The sequence below is a fragment of the Marmota monax genome, unplaced genomic scaffold (genome assembly GCF_021218885.2).
Source record: "Marmota monax isolate L192 unplaced genomic scaffold, Marmota_monax_Labrador192_F-V1.1 WCK01_AAM20220418_F8-fsc00023, whole genome shotgun sequence".
Lineage (NCBI taxonomy): Eukaryota > Metazoa > Chordata > Mammalia > Rodentia > Sciuridae > Marmota > Marmota monax.
Window position 1 is genome coordinate 16,506,887 of NW_026692907.1, and position 21,766 is coordinate 16,528,652.

Genomic DNA, 21,766 nt, shown 5'->3' on the forward strand with positions numbered 1-21,766 from the left:
AGTGCTTAAATATAATGAAAAAGAAGAGGCAACATAATATATCCCTCAATATTATCCCACACTCAGATTTTAACTTGATATTTGTATTTTATGCTGATTTAAAAAAATTAGTCACTACTAAATGTATTTGTGTTGACATAAATAAGCTTGAAATATATAACTTAATCTCTGAGATGTTATTTGATTGAGAGGTTGCAGTCACTGAGACATATGTTTTTTCATTGCAAAATCAGAAGTGGTAGCAACTGCCAATATTTAATGGAATTAAGCATGGAATTGAAAAAAAATTGAACACAGAGATTAAAGTTCATTAAGGATCTTTAAGCAGTTACATTTATGCAAAGCAATTGCTATGTACTCTTAAATGATAGTCCCTGGAAAGTTTGGTTTGACTTTAGTAATTAAGCCTTTTTGCCTTGACTCAGCAAAGCTACATACAAATAAGGTATGTAGAAGACTTTGGGTTTTAAATGTTAAAAAAACAACATTAGAGCAGATAGCTAAAATTATCTTTTATATAGGAACAAAAATCAGTTTAATAAGTCCACATTAATGTCTTATTTGATTGCTAAATATTAAAAGAATTTTTCAGCTATGGTCTATTTTATCAAGAAAATACTTTTTTAAAAAGAGATTGGTCAGAAATCTTCTATAAGACATTGAAAAATTATGTGCATGTGCAAGTTAAAAACACAACATATAGCAGGCTAAAATTGAACAAATTTGATTGCAGAACTGAAGCTAGTTTTCTTAGTTTTGTCACCATAAACACATCTTGCTAGAATATGCTCAGGATTTTTTGAACAGTCCGTGAAAGGTAACAGGGATGTTAATCTCCACTTCAGCCCTGGCAACTTCACTCAAATCCTTGGCATTCAGAATCAGGAGGTATGCAGGCTTTTGTCCTGCCCCGGGGCTCACCACCACACTCAGAACTACACCTGTTAATCAGAAGTGCATAAGGCAGTTTTAAATTTAAAAGAACCTAGGGCCATGGATTACATGTAATTGAAATAAAATCAGAGGTATTGTACTGACAAAGAAAATCAGACTTTTTGTTTTCTTTTACCACTTGCTTCTCTGACCACCTGAAGGGGTCTTTAAAACTTTTCCTTCTTGAATTATAAGCTCCAAGAAGGGAGTGATCATGTCTGTCTTGCTCACAGCTATTTCCCAATATCCTACTACAATGACTAGATCATAGTAAGTGCTCATTAAGTACTTATTAAATGAGTGGACTGAGAAAAATTGTAATGATCAAGTGAAGAACATATTAAAAGACTAAAAGCAATAAGGTATATTATAGCCATAATTCCCAACATCTATGTGGATGCTGACTTCCTTCCAACAAAAGGAGAATAAGCCTTTTTGTACTTTTGACTGAATGGGACATATATATTTGTATATATATAATATTATATATTACATATATATATATAATTATTTAGCATGAAATGACTCAACAATTATTTATGTAATTTCTTTGTGATTTCCCATATTTTAATTCCAGAGAGCATTATCTATCTCTCTGTCCTTGCTAATTAATGGCTAACTAAGACTAATACTTGGTAATGGAGTTGCTCTTTTATAGGCGGTGGCTAGATCTTTTCTAGCCCCAGTTTACTAAAAGAAAAATCCAAACTAGAGTCATAGAGCTGTACTCTCATTCTCTTTATCTGCTGGAAAACTCTGCTTCCCTTCCTAGAACACAATTTCTTTTCAGAAATGTATCTTGGTGAGGAGGGAGTGAATACCCAGATGGAATTCCTGCTGCCTGGCTCCTTTCTTCCCCTTTCCTGCATCTAGAGCAGACACTGATGCCCCAAACAAGATACCAAATAATGCTTCAGCATTTTTCCATTAGTAATCAACAAGATTTGATCATGAGATGAAATTCATGTGTGATTATGTTTAAATTCTTCAGGATTGTCCCTTCCTAGTATCAGGATCATTTTTAAACATTAGAGAATAATCAACCTAACTCTTCTCATAACGACTTAACTCCCAGAACTCTGATCAGAAGAGGGTTCAGATATATTCATTTCTTTCATTACCATCATCTTCTTCCAAGGCCTCTGGGTGAGAAACAAAGATGGGTTCTGATGGATAGGAATCTGGCTCTTGCCATACCCAAATTTCTTTAGTTTTGACGTTCAGCTTACAGAGCTGCTTGTAAGAAAGAAAAATCAACTGATCAATCCGTCAATATGCTTTATTTGCCTAGCATATGACTCAACTCACTGTTCCAATATTAGAAAGATGCATTAATTACCCTGTCTGGAACAAAGTGATTCAAGCCAAGTCCATAGGCGTATGTATAAGGTTTCCCACCGTACTTCTGGTAATTGATCTGAGGAAACTCAAATGCTACAAAATAGAGCACACACTTAGGAACACTGAGTTCATCTCTCTGAGCGGAACATTTGCTCTTTTTTGAGTGAAGGGTTCTCTAGATCAACTTACCTTGGCGAGGCCCTGAGAAGAGAACCTCAGGTTCCAGCCAGATGGTCTCATCGCTGCACAGAATCGCTGTGGCTGTTGTGTTGGGGAGTGTGATCAAATTCTTGCCTGTGTCAGCCTGGGAAGGAAGATAACAGAAACCTCAGTGAGCAGGAAGCAACTCTGGAACAGCCATATGTGCAGACTTCCGTTTTATCTCCTGTTTTTTTCCTCAGGTCAATGTTCAGGAAAGAGCAATGTAGAAAACTAGATGAGGGAGCCTGGGCTGTGTGGGCAAGCAGTTGTGCTTGTGCCAGGCACCAGCCAGGGGCCGCTGGAGAAGTCACAGAACCTCATAGGCCCTCAATATTTTGTAGAATTATTCTCATTTTGTAGAATGAGCCTGCCTTCAAAGAAAATTTAAGACTCCAAGGAAGGACCTCTGCAAAAAAAACATGGATAAATAAGTAAATTATATTTTCTGCAGACTGGCAAAGATGTCGACTGCCTGTGGGATGAAAGAGTATTTATCTATTTTATAGTTAGGATACCTTTTGGTTTTATGAAAAACTCCATGCGGTTATGTTGCCATAAGGAGGGGGGCAGAAAGAAGAAAGAAAGAAAGAGGCCCACGTGGTTTTTGAGAGCTCTTAGATCATGTAAATATGTGTGAGTACCCCCCAACACTTACATGCAAACATTTCAGATTATTTCATGAAAACAATGAATACCATGAGCTTTTTCTAACAATATATTAATTTATTAATACTTTCATCAAATATGTAATTATGTTTACTTGTGTATATGCTTTTAGTACTTGATTATAAAATCTATTCTAGGCATTTGGGATATTTCAGAGGGTAAAGTCCCTGTCCCTCATGAAACTCTTATTTAAAGAAGATTAACAATAAATGAATAAATGTACTTAATAAGTAAAGTGCATAATATATCATGACTGTGGGGTGCAAAGAGTAGAAGAAGCAGGGTCAGAAGTATAAAGGTTCCATGAGGCTGAAATTTTAACAGGTGGTCAGGGTAGGCCTCTTTGCTGAAGTGGCATTTGACACAAAACTCTTAGAAGATGAGGAAATTAGCAGTGCATCCAAGCAGAGAAAACAAATGGTGCAAGGCCTGAGAAGGGCCTGAATGTACTTGAGTAGCATCGAAGAGGCCAGTGTGCAGCAACTGACTGAGCAAGGGGAAGAGAAAAAAGAAGAGTATGCAGATGAGTGATGGGACCACACTGTGTAGAGGCATACAGGTTGGTATGAGGACTTGGCCTTTCTCTATAAATGAGTAATGGGAAGCCATTGGAAGTTTCTGAGCAGAGGAGCAACATGCTGTGATTTATTTTTAAAAGAATAACTTTGGCTATTCTGTTGAATCTTACCCTGGGATTAATGGAGATGCAAGAGAGGTATCAGGAAAATCTGTTTGTCTTGAGAGTAATCTAGTCCAAAGAAAGCCATGGTTCTAGCGAGGCTGGTAGCACTGGAGTCCGTGAGACATGGGAGATGGAGTCAAGGGGATTTCCTCATGGAGAGAATATCAAAGGAAGAGAGCTGTCAAGCCTAACACCATGGCATCTGACCTGAACAATTAAAGGCTGGTGTTGTCACAACAAAGGTCATGACTACTGTAGGTGGGAGAAGATGAGAAGTTCAAGTCTTGTCTTAAGAATCCTGAGATGCCTAATGGATATCCAATCTGGAGATGGAGATGTGGAGTTGGAAATAGGTTTTAAAAACCTTAAGTATAAGAAAAGGTAGGAAATATAAAAGTAGGATACTTTAAAGCATTAGTCTTTGAAAGGAACTGAATACACAGATAGATGGTAGGGGGATAGAGGATTGAATCCTGGTGCCCCCTACAAGAGGAGGAACATGTGGGTAGCTGGTTGGGGAAAACGTAGTCAAGAGAAGGATTTTGTAAGAGCTTGATGGAGTGATCAATTGAAATCATAGGGAAGAGATGATCTAGGAGAGAGGGGAGCATGTCCCTGAGTGGGTGAGGGGATATGGGGAGATTAGCTCTGGTTAGGAAGATGGATAATTCAGTATATGAGTACAGATGCTGGTGGGTAGATATGGTAGCAAGAGTCTATGGTTCTTTTCTGATTTCTTTGTTCAGAGGAATAGGAAGCACAGTCGTCATCCACAGTTGAGTGTGGAGGTGGGAGGTGATAAAAGTTTGAACAGAGGAGGATGTGGAATATTTAACTAGCAAAATAAGACAGTAAGTGAAGTTGGGAAATGTAGCAGTCAGGTTTGTGGTAATACATTTAAAATTGGAACACTCAATGTGATTGTGTGTTTGCAGCATTTAAGTTTGTACTGTGATGTACAAACATGGAGTGGGTGGATATTCCAACTTAATTAGGGTTGTGATTTGGGTAGATAAGTTTGATAAACAGGAAAGAAGCAAAAGAAATGAGATTCTATGTAAGGGCTTGGTCATAATTATTGACCGTGGAATTCAACTTGAGTGAGGAGGAAGGCAAGTCCTTTAAGGGAGTGAGTGATAATGAGAAAGTACTGTGTTCACTGGATTGGAAGCTCATGGCAGAAGTTGCAGTAGGGCAAGTGAATTAATAGACAAAAGATATGAGTATGTCTTGCATGAAACAGATCATAGATGGAACACAATCATAGTCAATGGCAAGGTCAAGAGCACGACTTTGGGGAGTGAATGGTGAGATAAAGATAACATCAGTGGAGAGGTCAAGCAACTAAGAGGTCAGGTTGTCAGAAGAATCAACTGCAGTGTGCAGACTGAAATCACCAAGAATTAAGGGACAGGCATAGAATTGGGAAGTCAGTGACACTGAGCCAGGAAGGAGAGGAAGTGGCAGCTAGTCAAAGACAACAATAATGAGGATTGTATGTATGGGTTTATGTACATGTCACTTGGCTACCAGAATAGCTGAAATGATGGGGATTTTGAGAGTGGATGGAGGAAACAATGGTATGCAAACAGCCAACAGGAACAAGAACACCTAATTCAACTTCAGGCCCAGTGGAACAAGTGCTGTCCTATTCTCCTCTGCTCTCTTTATGCAGAGGAGAAAGTGCCACCCCTAAAAGTTGCTCTTGTGTCCTAGAGAACAAGCCAGATTTTAGTTAAAGAGTGTGGAGGGAACATTCTGAGGAAAGGATAAAGGGAATTTCTAGAAATGGATTATGGATTACGAGTAAATAGTGGAAGATTTTCAGGAGAAGGAAGTGATGATCAAATAGGGAAGTAGATGTTGTGAAATGGGATCTCAAGGCACTTAGTGGTGATGTTGGGGAGAAGAGTGTGTATACCTGATATACTTATTTACCTGTGTATAGTAAGAACAAAGGTCTGTCAAACCTATTATTTACATGGTTTTAAGCTGACTTATTTTAGTGTTGTATCTTTTTAGTCTATTACTAAATTTGCTTTTTATTATAAGAAATCTGTAATATCAACTTTGTCTCCCTCAACAAACCAGATCTTCCCTTCAGTGACTTCATTTATCCCCATAGATACCTTTACCCTTTGACTCAGCAGTCTTACTACGGAGACTATCCTACAGCTTTTCAAAAATAATAAAGATATATTTTAAAGATATCACCATTATCTTAATTATTAGATAAAAACTTCATTCATTTTATGCTCTCAGCCCCTCTTCCTTCCTTTGATCTGTTGTTACCTCTCCTTTTAATTAATGGGCTTTTTGTATTTCCTTTCATTACCAAACTTTTAAAAGTGTAGACTCAGTACTGCTCCCACATTCTAACCACCTGCTGCTCCTGAAACTTGATGTCTACCTCTCTTGCTTTATTCCTTTGGAAATCACCAAATCAAGCATTTATAGTTTTCATTCTTTTCCACCTGTCTGTAGCTTATAGTTCTCTTAAACCCCTCTCCTGCCCTCTCCTATTTGGCATTTCCCTTTCTTAGTGGTAATTAGGGCTCTCTTGTGGCTCTTTTTCTGGCATCTTTTTTTCTACTACTTTCTGCATATGGTTATTTCTTAAGATACTGTGTTTGGCTATCTTTTCTTCTCAGTGTTTGCTAGCTACCAAATTCCCTATTTTAAAAGTAAACAAGCTTTTTATGTTTCTTTTAGAAAACCTATTCTAAAGTGTGATTTCCTCCCTTGTAGCAGTCTCATCTATTGTTATATATTTGATCTTCATTTCAATACCAGTAACTATCAGCTTTTCTTCTGTTCAAAAACCTTCACTGTCTTCCCATTACCTGTCCAGTAAAATGCAAACTAATGATGACTCATGATGGTCAACCAGTGATGACCAACCCTCCTTTTTCCTCATTTTTGAATGTGGCTACTTAAATGATCTTCTTTTATTTTCTTAATTTAAAGATGATTGTGATTTTTACCATTAGTAGTAAAATAAGTTTCCCCAAATCAACTGGCCCATTCTTTTGATAAATGTTTATGAGCATTCAGCTGTATGCAGGAATTGTGGTTCCTCAGGGAAAAGCAAAAGCGCTTGGGTGCCTTGTTGATTGACTGGTGGCCCACCAGGATCCATGTTCTGAACCTCTGGATCTCTGTATGTCAATTGCCTATTGAGCATTTCTGCTGAGATGACCATTAGGTATTTCTAACTAGGCATTATAAAAATAAATCTTACTCTATTTCTTGCAACCAGCTCCTGCTACTTCTATGTTTCTAATTCAGTGAATTGTACCATCATTCATCCAATTGCTCTGGGAAGAAATCTGAAAGTTATTCCAAATTCCTTCACATATAACTTGATATTAACTCTTGTGGATTCCACTTCCTACATATTTCTCAACTTTATACTTTCCTTTGTCTCTCAGTTTCCATTTCTTTTATTCAGGTATTCATTGTCTCTTATGTGCTCCATTGTATTTATGCTAGTCTCTCCACTGTCACATCTGTGCTCCATGATGTGCCAGGGGGACCTTTAGGAAACATACACCCCGTCATGTCATATACATCCCTAACATTTAAAATACAACAATGGGGCCAGGCATGGTGGTGCACACCTGTAACCCCAGCAGCTCAGGAGTCTGAGGCAGGAAGGTCATAAGTTCAAAGCCAGCCTCAGCAACTTAATGAGGCTCTAAGCAATTTTGCAGGACCCTGTCTCAAAATAAAGAAATACAAAAAAGGCTGCTGATGTGACTCAATGGTTAAGCACTCCTGGGTTCAATCTCTGGTAGCAAACAAAAACAAAACAAAATTTCAACTGCCCCTTTTCATTTAAAAATCATCAAAAGGCTTATAAAGCCCCTTATACTATCACTCCAGCCCATCTTTCTGATATCTATGGCTGATACCCTCTCCCTTAGGCTCCTAATGAACCAGCTCCAGAGACCATGTAACATTTTCATATTAGGTCTTGCTTTTTAAACTCCTCCTTGACTTTGTAGAAACTCTTTTGCCTACAGTAGTGTCTAACCTTAACCTCTTGCACGTTCTTATTCCTTAAAGAGCTTTTAAGCCTGTTGAAGAGCAGTAGCATCTGGTTCTAAATTGGGTTTCTTTTCCACTACATCTGATATAAGCCTTTGGTTCAAAGATTTACCTTTCACACAGCTGCCTCAACTCCTTTTGTGCAACTAGAAAGCACATAGACATAAAGGAGAATGTATGTTCATGTATTTATACGTGAAAGTTATATTTTTTATGAATTTACCTTTTTTCACATTAAAAATTCTGGTTATAACTCAGATTATTCTAAAAAGATAGGTAGTGAATACAGGGAAGAAAAAGAGATGACTGTGTTGGGGCTCAGAAAACAACATACCAAAATATGCCACTGCAGTCTTCAAACAGAGCTTCTGGGAAGCTGCAAATGCAGGGCAAAGTTCTCTTCTCTACCTAAAGACCCAATCCAGCAAAGAGGAAAGCAACTGCCTTAAATCTTCCCGGTGAAATTCCGTTTCACCGGGAAGATTAAACTAGTATCACAGAAAAACTGAAAATCAAATACCAGACCTGGGACCTAGAAGAACTTTGTTTCTGGCCATTGTCTGTCCTAGAGTCTCAATCATTTCCCCTAAAAATCGTTTTTTCTTCTCTACACATGCCTATAGCCCCCCACTTCCTCTCTACTATGAAGAGGGTTTTTGAATCTCAACCACCAGGACCTGCTTTGAATTTCATATTTTATAGAGCATGTACATACAAATTAATAAATTTGCATGCCTGCAGGGGCTGGGATTGTGGCTAATCGGTAGAGCACTTGTCTAGCACGTGCGAGGCCCTGGGTTTGAGGCCCTGGGTTCGATCCTCAGCACCACATAAAAATAAATAAATAAAATAAATGTATTGTGTCCAACTACAACTAAAAAATTAAGATATTTAAAAAAAATTGCATGCCTGTTCTCTTGCTAATCTATTATCAGTTTGTTTCAGTTACCAAACCTTCAGAGGATAAGTTTGAACTTCCCTACAGCAGTCTAATGCTATTAATGATTTTTGTCCTCTAGTGATATTTTCACATTAATAGAAAACCAAAATAATTCACTGATTACCCTATAAAGGTATTTTTTGATACTTCATTGCTCCAAAATTTCAAATTATTTCAAGTATGCTGTTGACAAAGGATCCTAGATACCAACAGGTCTCCACTATTCACTGAGACAGTATATTTTTAAAAGGATTTTGTAACTGAAAGAGCAGCAGATTTAGAATCACGGAACCTGGTTTTTGTCCTGGCTGTGCTGCAGTTGGCTTGTGCTAAGTCAGATCACTTTTCTGAGCTTCAGTTTCCTTGTTTGAAAAATGAGGGGAGCTTAATCAGTTTACTTTTAAAGTTCTTTCCAGATCTGAAATTTCAATACCATATATAAACATGAAGCCAGACAACATTTGTTAGAGAGATGAAGCATCCTGGTTATATCTGAAATCTGTGGGGAAGAAGGTTACCTTGTCGATATTCAAAGGCAGTACATATCTTCTAACTTCTGGTTGAGGAGCCTTTCTGGCATTTTTTTTTACCTCTTCCCAGTTCTCACGTAAATTAGCTAAATATAAGTAATTATAGACGAATTCAAATCTGCAAGACAGGAAGTCAATCATGAACACAGTTATAAATAATTTTAGAGAGATGATTCCTGACTCTTAAAAGCGCACGTTCTTCATTCTACAACACCACTGCTAATGACACAGGTGTATTAGAGGCCTTTCCTCTAGCCCATGCTGGGTGAAAAAAGAGAAACCTGTCTTGTGGTTATGTTTTAAAAGCAGCAGCCTCGAATGCTTTCTATTCTGCTTCTCTGTCAACACTATATTTGTGTCTTTAGGAGCTATTATGTTTTTAGTAATTTGGCTAATTTGAAAAAAAAAAAGTGTTTCTTTCTCCCAATCTCAGAGTGAGTAGGGTTCAGGGCTCCTTAGAGATCTTGTTGGGTTTAAGAAAGTTTAAGTTCATGTCTCAGGTCACAGAACCTTTTATTTTTAGTTCTGATACATGGACCTAGTTTGTCTTCAGTCACTGACCCCTGGTGTGTATTTCTAATTACTTAAACTCCATACTGCTTTTTCAATTACACCTTGTGACTTCTGCATATCTCTTGCTTTGTGAGATGTGATTTGGGTTGAACATTGAAACCAACATCTCTCCAAGAGCCCCTTATGGTCCAGAAGCTGCTGGAGATGGAACATTTACCCAATATCCTCTCTTACCCTTTCCAGCAACAGAGGTCCACAATCAGAAACCCACTGTCTTCATAGGTGTTGATGTGATGGAAGAGGTTGAAGGAAGAGGTTCTATATTTATTATTAAGGTACTTTCTTCTTTTTTTGTCAGCAATATGAAGCCAAACCTTGAAAAGTAAAGAAACTATTTTGATGCATTTAGAAAGGAGAGAAGTGTACATTATGAAACACCTTCTTCAGCATCGGCAATGTGATAAATAGATCAGACTTACCCCCATGGTTTCATTGGACTCAAAACAGTCCATGTAGTTGGCTCCCCAAAGACTCCATGAAGAAAGGAACTTGAACAAGTTAATTTTGACTGGTGTCTCCACAAAAACGATGTAATTGGGGGTCAGACCAAAACTGAAAAGGAAATAGGCTTGTGAATTAATGGGCTGAGTCTCAATGCACAAAGAAGTATGTGTACACAAGGTATGCTTAGCTACATGAATCAACAATGCCTACATGAAATTAATTATGTTTAAATTTAATTTTCTGCAAGAAAACATTGTGATCAGGATTGGTATCAAAGGTAGGCAAAGTAGATCTTTAAACTTGAGTTTTCCTGAAGATTCATGGCAGGCCTTCAAGTTACCTATGGACGTAAGATGGCTTGAATCGGTCACTGCAGGGGAATTGTACAACGATCTCTGACTTGCTTATTGGATCTTCCTTGTCTGAAATAAAGTGGTTTTAAAAGGCTTCGGAAGAGCCTCTTATTTAAAAAAAAATACAAAGCATTTAGAACAGCTTATACAAGCAAAGAAATACATTTTCAGATATTGAATTCAGAGGTTTTTCTCAGTCATTGTCATCTCTTAGGAAATTTCACATGAAGCTGCAATCAACCAGGAAAATCCAAATAGCAGCAGATTTGGAAAAGTACACTCCAGTATGTCTGTGGAAGAGTGTTATGGAGTCACATTCCATGACAAATGGAGGTGGGTTTTAAGTCAGAGGCAGAATTTTGGTATGGTCAAAACGCCTTTTATGACATCTTAAGATGCCTAAATTACAACGTAGATGGGTTTATGTCCACAATCCTATATAATTCTTATGCACATTAAAGTTCATTTACTACCAAGTTAGTGGTCTTCAAACCTTAACGTGCATCAGAAAAGCACATAAATGACTTCCTGAAATTCTGACTGCAGGTCCTTCTCCAAAAACGTCTCATTCAGTCTGCTTGAAGTGGGGCTTAAGATTTCTATTTCTAGCAAATTTCCAGTTGATGCTGCTGGTCTGTAGCCTCCACTTTAAGAACCATACTAAGACATACCAAACAAAATTTTACATGAATCCAAGTCTATCATTGAGAGGATTGTCATTGGACCTGATAATGAATGGAAGTTGAATGGAGAATTTTTGAGTGTCCTACTTTAAATCTTTTTCTAGACTTGTTTTTAGTTTGGGGAATTAAACACAAAATAGTATATATATATATATATATATATATATATATATATATATATATATACACACACACACACACACACACACACATATATGTTTATTTAATTTAAAATTTGCTTGGCCCATGAATAATTGCTCAATACATGTTTGCTGAATTTGAATCTAAATTGTATATGATAAATCCACATGTACACTAGATGATGAAACACCATGGAAGAGAACTCGACCACTTGCTTTCTGCAATTTCAAGTTGTCACCTCTTGCTGTAGTACCTTTGAGCATTAGTATCCTGATATATAGGGATGAGAGCAATTTTTTAGTTTGAGAGAAATTTAACATCCCATATTTCCAGTAGTTTTTTCCACAATGTAGATACATATTTTCAGAAAAAGAAAAACTGATAAACTCACCTGCTTGCAGTGGAGGAATCTTTACAATATTGTAGGCAATTGAAAAGTTTTTCCCAAAGCAATTACCAATGTTGTAAACAGTTCCATCACTTTCAATGTGGGGGTGAGCAGTGGCTCCGTTGACTGAGACATAGTTGCAAAGGTCAACCTATGGGAAGGATAAAAAAACACCATTCATGTTAAGAGAAAGAGGATCACACCTTTGTCCCTAGGTCTCATCCCATCATTAACCCCTTGCACCCTTGATATAAGTGCACTTTGTCTTTCTTTTCATTTCTCTGGATCCAACCCTCTTTCAGCTTTGCCTGAAGTCCCACCATTAGTGCAAAACTCTCCTCTGACCCCCACATGGACTCTGAAATCTGGAGTTCTATGACTGTGTTCATTCCTTGATGTAGACCATACAGTGCTCTTGTGAGTTTCTTTTTGCAACTACACCTTGATCTTTAACAATGATAAACTTGAGGCCTGTGACTTCTTTATATGTCTTTAATTGTACTATATTGAATTGTGTAAAATTATTGCTGTTTGATAATTTTTCATAAGAAAAATTACAGTTTGGCATGGGACAACCTAAATACCAAGCCCAGTGTGTTCAACATATGTATTTGGAACTGAAAGGAACTTTGGGATTTATCTAGCATGCCAGGCACTGTGCCAGGATCTAGGAAAACAGAAGATCCTTACTTTTAAGAACTTTGGTCTAGACCTATCCTGTCAATATGATAGCCAGTAGTTATGTGTAGCAATTTAAATGTAAATTATAATTAGATAAAATTTCAAATTTAGCTCCTCAGTCACATTAGCCACACTTAAAGTGTTCATTAGCATTGGAAAATGTGATCAGAGAACATTTCCATCATTATAGAAAGTTCTGTTGGACAGCACTGCATTAGACCAATAAGCTTTCATAAAGGACAGTGAGTGCGACACAGTACCTGCAGAGAAATGCTATGTAACCCAGACTGGGGGATTAGGCAGCTTCCCAAGCTTCCTATTAGCCCCCAGTTAATTCTTGATGGTGAGTAGAAGTTAACCAGGCAAAGTAAGATGTATGTGTTAGGAAGCAAGAATCCTAATGTGAAGGCATAGAATTGTGAAATGCATATGCTCTCTGGGCATTACCAGGTTATGCAGCATGGCTGGTGTGAAGGAGTGAACGGAAGAGGAGAGGTGAGAGTGGCCAGCACCTCCTCATTTGGACTTTTCCTCTGAAACCATGGGGGCCCAAGATTGAGTAACACATGAATGTTTGCATTTCAGAGCAAAGGCTTCTGCTGCAGTAAGGAAATTATACTTAAGGACATCAGCTGGAGGCAAAAGTACTGACTAGTTGGGAGGTTATGTCAGTTATAATAAATAAAAATTTTCAAATTATGTTTTTATGTGAAGCCAGGGTACAGTGGTATGCACAATGGGACCTATAACAAAGTTTTCTGGAGACATATCTTTGCTTCTACATTTCCAATTAAAGTACTATGTAATGGGAATATGGATTCATTTCAGAGCAAATTCATCTTTTAGAAACTCAACTTCACTTCTTTTCTAAATGATCCACACAAACTTGAACAGGGTTATACACGAATCAACAGGAAAGAGCTCTTTATACTCCCAGTAGCTTTGGGAGTATATGTCAAGTTGCAGTAAGTATGTCTGTCAAGAATTATAGATCAGTATGTGATATTGAGACTCAGTGTTGGGGCTATTTTTTCCTTTCTGTTACCACTGCATTTGTAGCTCTGATATTTTCAATTATTAAATTTACTTTTAGCAGATATATAAAAGCATGAAAATTGTACATATTAGTGGGGTGCCATGTGATATTACAATATGTGTATATAATGTCTAATGTTTAAATCAGTTTAAACATATCTCCTCTAACATCTATCATTTCTTTATGTGAAGGTATTCTAAATCCTTTCTCCTAGCTTTCTGAAATACAGAGAACTTTATTGTTATCTGTAGTCTTGAATTCCATTACTGATCTCCTAGCTGGTATACATATTTCTTTTACTCTCCCATTCAGCCCACATGTAGCTTCTCAATTAAACATCCTAAAGTACAGCTCTATTTATGCCACTTCTTTGAGTTAAGACTTTCAGTAGTTTTTCATTAGCTAAGCAACTGATTCCAATTTTTTAGTGTGTTATTCAAGCTTTTAGTTTCACCCTATCCTGTTCTCCTTGACGTTACATATTCTAGATGAGTAGCTCTGGTATGGGAGTGTTGTTGCCCCCTACTGGGAGATCTAGAAATGTCACAGGCATTTTGGGTTTGAGCAGTGATTGAGGACATGACTGGCATTTAGTGGATAGGTCGGGGACACCAAACCCCTATGATGCATAGGAGAGCCCCTACAGGATGAGTCACCTCCTGCCCAGTGCTGCTAGTGCCCCCACTGAGAAACACTGCAATTCTAGCCCAAAGAGATTACTTTTGGACATGTCCCTTATTTTCCCACCTCTGTGCCTTCCCTCATGTTACAATTCCATCCAGATTGTCCTTTCTCTAAATTCACAGGACCTGTACTTGCCTTTAGATTGTAGCTCAAATGCAAATTCTTTGACCCCTGCTTGATCTGTCCTTGCTCAGATCCTCAACTACTGCCAGAAATAATTTCTTATCTGTGCATTCTTACAAAGTTTTTCTTTTCTTAAAGGACTCATCACATTTGATGTCTATTATAATTTGTATTCTTGCTTGATTTCCTCATCTAGATGTTAAGCTTCCTCAGGGCAAGAATGCTGCTTGGCAAGTTGGTGTCAATAAATGTTGGTTGAAATTGTGAGTCTGTTTTAAGGAATATTGCATTGAAATTGCCCAAATTCTCAGAAAAAAATGTTACCTTCTAATATGACTGATATATATCTATGGTATTTAAGATATAGCATTATTTTTAATAAGAAATGTCTACAATAAGAAGCAAATTAGTGCAACCTATTTTTCTAGAACCACAGAAAGCAAGGTTTCAATATTAATAGCTATAAATTTTTGAACACCCAGTAGGTTCAAGTTCCATGATAGCCTGTAAAAGCCTTGAAGTTCAGGAATCATGTTGGTATACACATTGATATATCTCTTGTATCTGGCAAAAGTTCTGGCACAAGGAGAGCCCTTAATGAATATTTGTATACAAATGAAAAAAAAAATGAATGAATATATTAGGCATTTTATATGATTTTCCTCCAATCCATATAAATGTTTAAAATATTGCAGAGGAAGAAACAAAGTGTGTCCTATATCACATAGCTGGTAGTTGGTGACAAAGCAAGGATTTGAAATTTGATCTCACTCTCATGTTCTTTCCATCAAATTGCACAGTTGATTTAATTCCAAGTTCCACATTCTAAACTCCTGAGCAACATACCTGAGCACTATGTCCTACCTGCTTAATTGTCTCTAAGGTCTCTGGATTAATCTTTGTAATAAAGTTGGTCTCTGTGCAGGCATAGTAATCTTCCCCCACAGGGTAGACATTTACAAGGGCATTGTCGGTAACCTCCACTCCTCTAAAGTAGGAAAAAAACCTGCAGAAACAAATGAATTATTCAGTTCAACAACTTTCAAGTCGTAAGAGAAAAAGGGCTGATGTAAAATGTTTTTAATAACATGCAGTCTCAGAGACCTGGAGAATATATTCTTGCAGGGGTCTGGGAAAGCACAGGTGCCAAACTCTGTTATGACGATCCTTTTCTCAGTCATTGCACGTACGTAGGCATCAGTGCGGATGAACCTGGAGAACATGGAGACAAGGAGAGGATCAACACAGTCCAAGTGCCACTTAGAATGGTCATTCAGTGTGCCTTCATCAATTCAGAATGGTAAAGCCATCACATGAAGAATGAAGAGTATTGTCAGTTCTCTGTCTTGGAGTGACCCCAGGGAAAGAGATAATATCATGCCCTGAGGTTAAATTTAGTCTTTTAAACTTTACAATGACAGATGAGGAAATTGAGGTTCAGAGAAGTTAAGTGATTGGTATATGTGACCTAGCTAGGTTACAACTCTCGTTGGTCAGAGTTGGACAAAGTGGGCTTTCCATCTCACATCCCTTGACCCCATGGGAAATTCACATAGTACTCTGGCTTCCCGTAGCCTGTAACCTATCAACGGACCTATCCTTCCTGTGTTTTTATTCAATTTTAGAATTTATTTTGTGGTACTTTTGAAAGTAGGTATTCTTGAATTCAATGAGCAGGCGGATCTGCTGAACCATATCCAAGGCTAGCTGGCAAGGGTTGCCTAGGATTTCTCATGTGACGAGCCAATTAAAATCTGATTTTTGCACTTTTTTAAAGAGGAATGAGGTCTTTAGAAGGCATATGAAAGCTTTATTTCAACTCCAGAATTTGCTCTCATAGCTAAAGTTTTGCTTGGTATAAACTGTTTCTTTTCTAATACTGTCCAAGGTATCCTGACTAATTCAAGTCTCCAGTTACGCTTCCTTTTGATGTTTCTTCAAAATGCCTGAAATCTGTGGTGATCGATAAAGTCACTAAGAGGCCTGAATAATTAAACAGGACAAGGTGTTTCTTGTTGTGCCAGGGGGACTTGCTGGAATGCTGGCTTAGACTTTCAAGGCTTTTAGCAATAACTTCATGTTTTTAAAAAAACTACTCTTCCTGGGCCCCTGATGAAATCTTTGGTCCTTCCCTCCTTTGTGTCACTCTAGTACTTTCTGATTATAACAGGAAAGGAATCAACATAACTAATGGCCCAATAATAATAATAATAACCATCACAGTGACTTTTGTGTTGACCGTGTGCTTCCTAGAAACAGGAGTGGGGGGGCGTCACAAAGGACTCCTTTAATCCTTGTAATGAACCTGTCAAGTAGATGGTATTATTTTCCTCATTTTATAGATGAAAAAACCGAGAATTAGGGTCAACATCTTGCTAGAGGTCACCTCTCAAGGCAAGTGGTGCCTGGTAGGTACAGGACTTGAAGGCGGGTGTGTACCATCCCAGACCTCTAGTTCCTAACTTCTTGATTATCTCATGGTAGTCCCAGGTGTCTCTGTAGACACCTGATCTAGGTAGATTCTGAGAAGTAAGTGGGTATAGAGGTCCCCTACTGGTTCAGAAGGTTAAAAGGCACGTGACTGAGGTCCCACTGCTAGGAAAAGGCTGGGACCCTGTTCTCTCTTACCTTCTGTGGTATGTGACATGTCCTTCTTTAAAGTCAAACTTGTGCAGGAGGGCTTGCCCGTCAAACAGGTGGTAAAATGGCTCAGATCCAACTTCAAAGAGTCCTGGCCCACATCGAAGGAGACTGCCAGTGAGCCAGACAGGGATCCTGCCTGTAATGAAGTGAAACACAGAACTTAGCTTCCTGTTCCTGCCCTGGGGCTGGGTTTGACCCTTCTAAATTGGAGTAATGGCACTAGCAGCCTGATTGGGCAGCCTCTGCTGGACGAAGTTGGCAGTGACTTTCCCTCCTAGCCCTCGTGCCAGATAACACTTAGAAGGTGTCTGCTGACTGGAATCTCCCTTTTGCTAGGAGACATGGTGGTGGAAAACTTGTCAATGCCCCAGAGTTAGGAGAAGAGGCTAGAAGGAGTGAAGGGAAAGCATCTTGAGGTGAATGGGATTCTCCACTTAAAAACACTCCCCCAGGTACCAGTCTGTTTACTTTTCTGCCCTCTTACTTTTAACACAAATTTCTTAATGCATGGGGGCAGATTAAAGGATAACAGAATGGATTAGGAGTTGGGATCAGGTCATTAAGAAAGGTGTGTGTACAGAAGAAATATCTAAATGAAACAATAGGGATACTGTTTTTTTGTTTGTTTGTTTGTTTTAATGTAGGATTCCATCCCGTTGAGGGTATGAACTGCTGTCCAGATGAAAGTTGACCTGCTGTGGCAGAAATTACATAGGGCTGAGTGTCAGGACCTGGATTTTGGTGCAGGATGTGCTGCATGCCTTCAATAGGCCCCAGTTTCCTTTTCTGCAAAATGAAGGGTTTCCATAATAGCCCTTAAGGACTTTCTGCTTGCACAGTGAGGTTTATGTCCTATTACCCTTTTAAAAGTACAGTGTTTGCTCAATTTACACTAGGATTTTTTAAAAACAAATAGATTATTCCCTATATATCAGTCTCAGCAGTTTACCTGATATGGGATAAAAACTTGAAAAGAAGGCATGGATTACCTAAAAGCATAATACTAAGTTTTGATTACTAATGCCTAGATCGTTAGCATCAGAATCAAGTGGAGAAAGATCATTTGCCTCATCTGTTCTAAAGAGGAGGAAAGAGCTTTGCCCAGGCATTGACCCTTCCTGTAAAATACTGAGCAAGGAGACTATATGGATCACATGGAGTCTTTGGACAAAGATGGTGATAGTGAAAATAACTACCACCTATTGATCACTTTGTATCTGATTTGGGTTAGTCATTCTATTTATATTACCTCATTTAATCCCAACATCCCCATGAAGGAATTTTTGGATTTTGGTAGGTGAGGGAGGTTCAGAAGTTTTAGGCAATTTTTTTAGGATTTACAGATGGTGAAATAATAGAGCTGTGACTATACCTATACCTGCCTGTCCCCAAATGAACCAAATGGGCATGAAACCCACTATCCTTTAATGTAATATTCCCAGACATTTGTCACAAGGCCCTCACTCACACAAACCCTCCAGCAAGAGACTTTATTTATAGGGGATTACTATGTTCCAGGCACTGAGATGGGCTCTGTCGACTTGAAGATGAGATAGCTGTAGTCCAGGTTCTCAAGGAATTCCAGTTAGGTAGTACTTCTCTATATCACAGAAGTAAAGTAAGGGTAAATGAGAGGAAATGTGTTCTTGGGAAAAAAAAAAAAAAAAAAAAAACAAACCCTAAACCTCCAGCTTTCCTTTCCTATAGCCCAGAGAGGAAGCCAGTTCTGACAGTGCCAATGAATAGGAAGCCAGAGAAGAGACACCTCACAGCAAACACGATGGCTTCACAGTAGTTACCAACCTGTCACGTGAGCTGTGAGCGGTGAGGACAGTTCCTCCACAGTTTCAAATAGCTTCTTGTAGCCACCAGCCGGGTGTTCCACTCTGAAATGGTAGAACAATGAGGAAGAAGCTCATATTGATACTTCAAGAAGAGAGTCCAGGGAGACAGAGGTAGCACTCCAAGAGAGAAGGCGCCTCAGCTCCATGCCAATGTGCTACTGCCAATCTGGCAAGGAGCACTTGGGGCTTGTGGAGAGAGAGACATACTCAGGGAGAGAAGGGGGGCCCTGCTCAGTGCTCCTCCTTTCAAGTCAGTTGGTCACAGGGGACTCAATTCTGTCATCCGCAGTTTTCCTATATTTCTGAAGACAAATCAACAAATCTGCTCTATCACTTATCTTCCTGAACTTTGATCCTATACAAAACCTTTCTTAAGAATTGCCCTGCCTTAAATATCAAGAATGCAGTAACAATAAATTTGGTGAGTATGTGGGAAAATTACATTCATACATTGCTGGTAGGAATGCAAATTGATGCAACCTTTCTGGAAAGTAGTATGGAAATTCCTCAAAAAACTTGTAAGAATGAAACCACTATTTTATCCAGCTATCGCATTCGGTATATACCCAAAGGATTTAAAATCAGTATACTAGAGTGACACAGCTACATCAGTGTTTACAGCAGCTCAATCTACAATAGCCAAGCTAATGAACCAACCTATGTGCCCTTCAACAGATAAAATGGATAGAGAAAATGTGGTATATATACACAATATTCCATATTACTCAGCCATAAAGAAGAATTAAATTATGACATTTATCAGTAAATAGATAGATCTGGAGACTATAATGCTATGTGAAATAAGCCAGTCCCCAAAAGCCAAGGTCAAATGTTTTCTCTGATATGTGGAAGCTAACTCACAATGGGTTGGGGAAGGAAAAGAACAGAAATTCAGTAGATTAGATAGACAAAGGGGAATGAAGGGAAGGAAGGGAGTATAGGAAAAGAAAAGATAGTGAAATGAATCTGACATAATTTTTCTATGTATGCATGAATACTCTACCATCATGTTTATCTACAAGAATGAGGTCCTAATTAGAATAAGATATATTCCATGTTTTTATAATTACATCAAAATTGATTATACTGTATAACTAATTGATTATATGTATAACTAAAAAGAATAAAAAAAAAAAGATAAGAATTACCCTGCCCTATTGACACTCTCTGCTGAATGGATCATTGACTTTCTGGCCTCATGGGGAGACTCGTTCCTCTGGCTCCTACAGATTGGGAGACAACAGCATTTAAGGTCAGATACCTCATCCTCTTTCCTTTATCCATATTATACTATCATTTCTTCTCATCTTCTAATTCTTTACCAATCCTCGAGGTCTATAGTATTTTTCTAGAACTAGTCAGATTAAATGATTCTGTATTTTTGCTTGATTCCTACAGCCTATGTTTGCCTCCATGTTATGATTTCTTGGAGTGGGAGCTCTCATCAGACTTCCTAATTAGAACCACTTTTTAAATAAGCATTTACTTTGTACCACATATCATAAGAAGAACTTTGTATGGTCCTAGCTCATTCATAACACAATGAGGTAAGTATTATTGTTATACTCATTTCACTTATAGAAAACCTTTAATAAGTTAAGTAGTTTAAACTTTAAAATGTTAAGTGATTTGCCCACAGACACACAGCTAGTAAATGACTCTAAAAGAAGTGGAACCCAAGTCTGCCTGAAATCCTCATGCTTATAGTGCTTCCAAGCCCCGGTCTGCCACCCAAACCTCACCAAAATCCTGTATATTTACTTTGATACAGAAAAATTCCTGCATCATGACCCAAGGGTTTTCTTTAAACAGGTCACTAACCAGTGTCATCTTGTTACAAGCTCTTCATCACCATATAATGTCATTGCTAAGGTATTAAAAAAAAAAAAAAAACTCCCAAGATACTTACTGGATAGACATTTTCTCCCAGTGCGGGATCAAGAGTTCTGGCACCGACTGAGGAATGAGGGAGCAAGTCCTCAGCCAGGGGCTTTTGTATGCCTCTAAATCCCCCTAAAAGGAGTTATGGCTTTGGGAACCCTTCTCCGCCCCTCCGCTGAAGGAGGGGGAACAGAAGTGGCTTTCAGTGCTCAGATCCTCCTGATGCCTGAGCATTATTTGGGCTTGCTGTTCCCATGACAGTTTCTTGGCTGTTTTCCAGAGTCCTCGATCCTTCCCAAGGAGAATGAGAAGTGGATTGGAAAGAAAGGAACTGTGTGGGAGTGGCCAGCATGGTGCTTGAGCTGATCTGAGTCACCCCACTAGAACCTGGCACCCTTCTCTGATGCCCACACCCTCTACCACTTCTGTGCCTTCATCTTTACCTCCTTCATTTATTTATTCACTCATTTATTTAAAAAAATCCATAACACGTCACCTGCAGACTGGATGGATATTGGTACTGTCCCTCTCTCCATAGATCTGAAAACTCTGTAAGAGCAACAGGGAACTAATAAACCAGTTAATAAAGTTTGGGTAGTACTAGGAGTGGAGAAGTATGGAGTGTTATGGAAGCACATTGTAACAACTCGAACCCTCTCTGGCTACTTTATTGGTACCTTTCAGTGCTTAAAATTTTCCAATGAGGCTGAGGACTCTGCCTATGTCCTTTCACTGAGGGTAAAATTCTTCATGTCCTTACTGAAGTTTGCCTGTTCTTCATCCTAGCTTCCTGTCTGTTGGTGTGTTTTCTGTGCTCAGAGAGTATATAGAACTATTTCATTCACATTTCCATTCTCATATTAAGCCCCTGTTATTATTAGGCACAGACATGATGTCCACAGGAGTCTCTGGAAAATTGTCAAGATAAAAACTATCTGCAACTTTAAGA

At 38.4% G+C, this 21,766-nt stretch overlaps 1 protein-coding gene across 2 annotated transcripts; it reads right to left on the bottom strand.

The window, feature by feature from the left end:
• Nucleotides 1-236: 236 nt before the first annotated feature.
• Nucleotides 237-21,031, bottom strand: Rpe65 (retinoid isomerohydrolase RPE65). 2 transcript variants are annotated; one of them, XM_046451016.2, is made up of 15 exons: nucleotides 20,846-21,031; nucleotides 20,085-20,159; nucleotides 18,896-18,978; nucleotides 17,078-17,228; nucleotides 15,554-15,661; nucleotides 15,314-15,455; nucleotides 11,929-12,076; nucleotides 10,701-10,782; nucleotides 10,336-10,468; nucleotides 10,091-10,230; nucleotides 9,332-9,461; nucleotides 2,464-2,578; nucleotides 2,273-2,367; nucleotides 2,055-2,166; nucleotides 237-941 (listed from the first exon to the last, which is right to left on the bottom strand). In XM_046451016.2, the coding sequence occupies exons 1-15, from the start codon at nucleotides 20,854-20,856 to the stop codon at nucleotides 790-792; spliced, it is 1,677 nt and encodes a 558-aa protein (XP_046306972.1). In that variant the 5' UTR covers nucleotides 20,857-21,031; the 3' UTR covers nucleotides 237-789. The 2 variants fall into 2 exon arrangements, with proteins under 2 accessions (XP_046306972.1, XP_046306973.1); XM_046451017.2 differs by lacking the exon at nucleotides 20,085-20,159.
• Nucleotides 21,032-21,766: the final 735 nt, after the last annotated feature.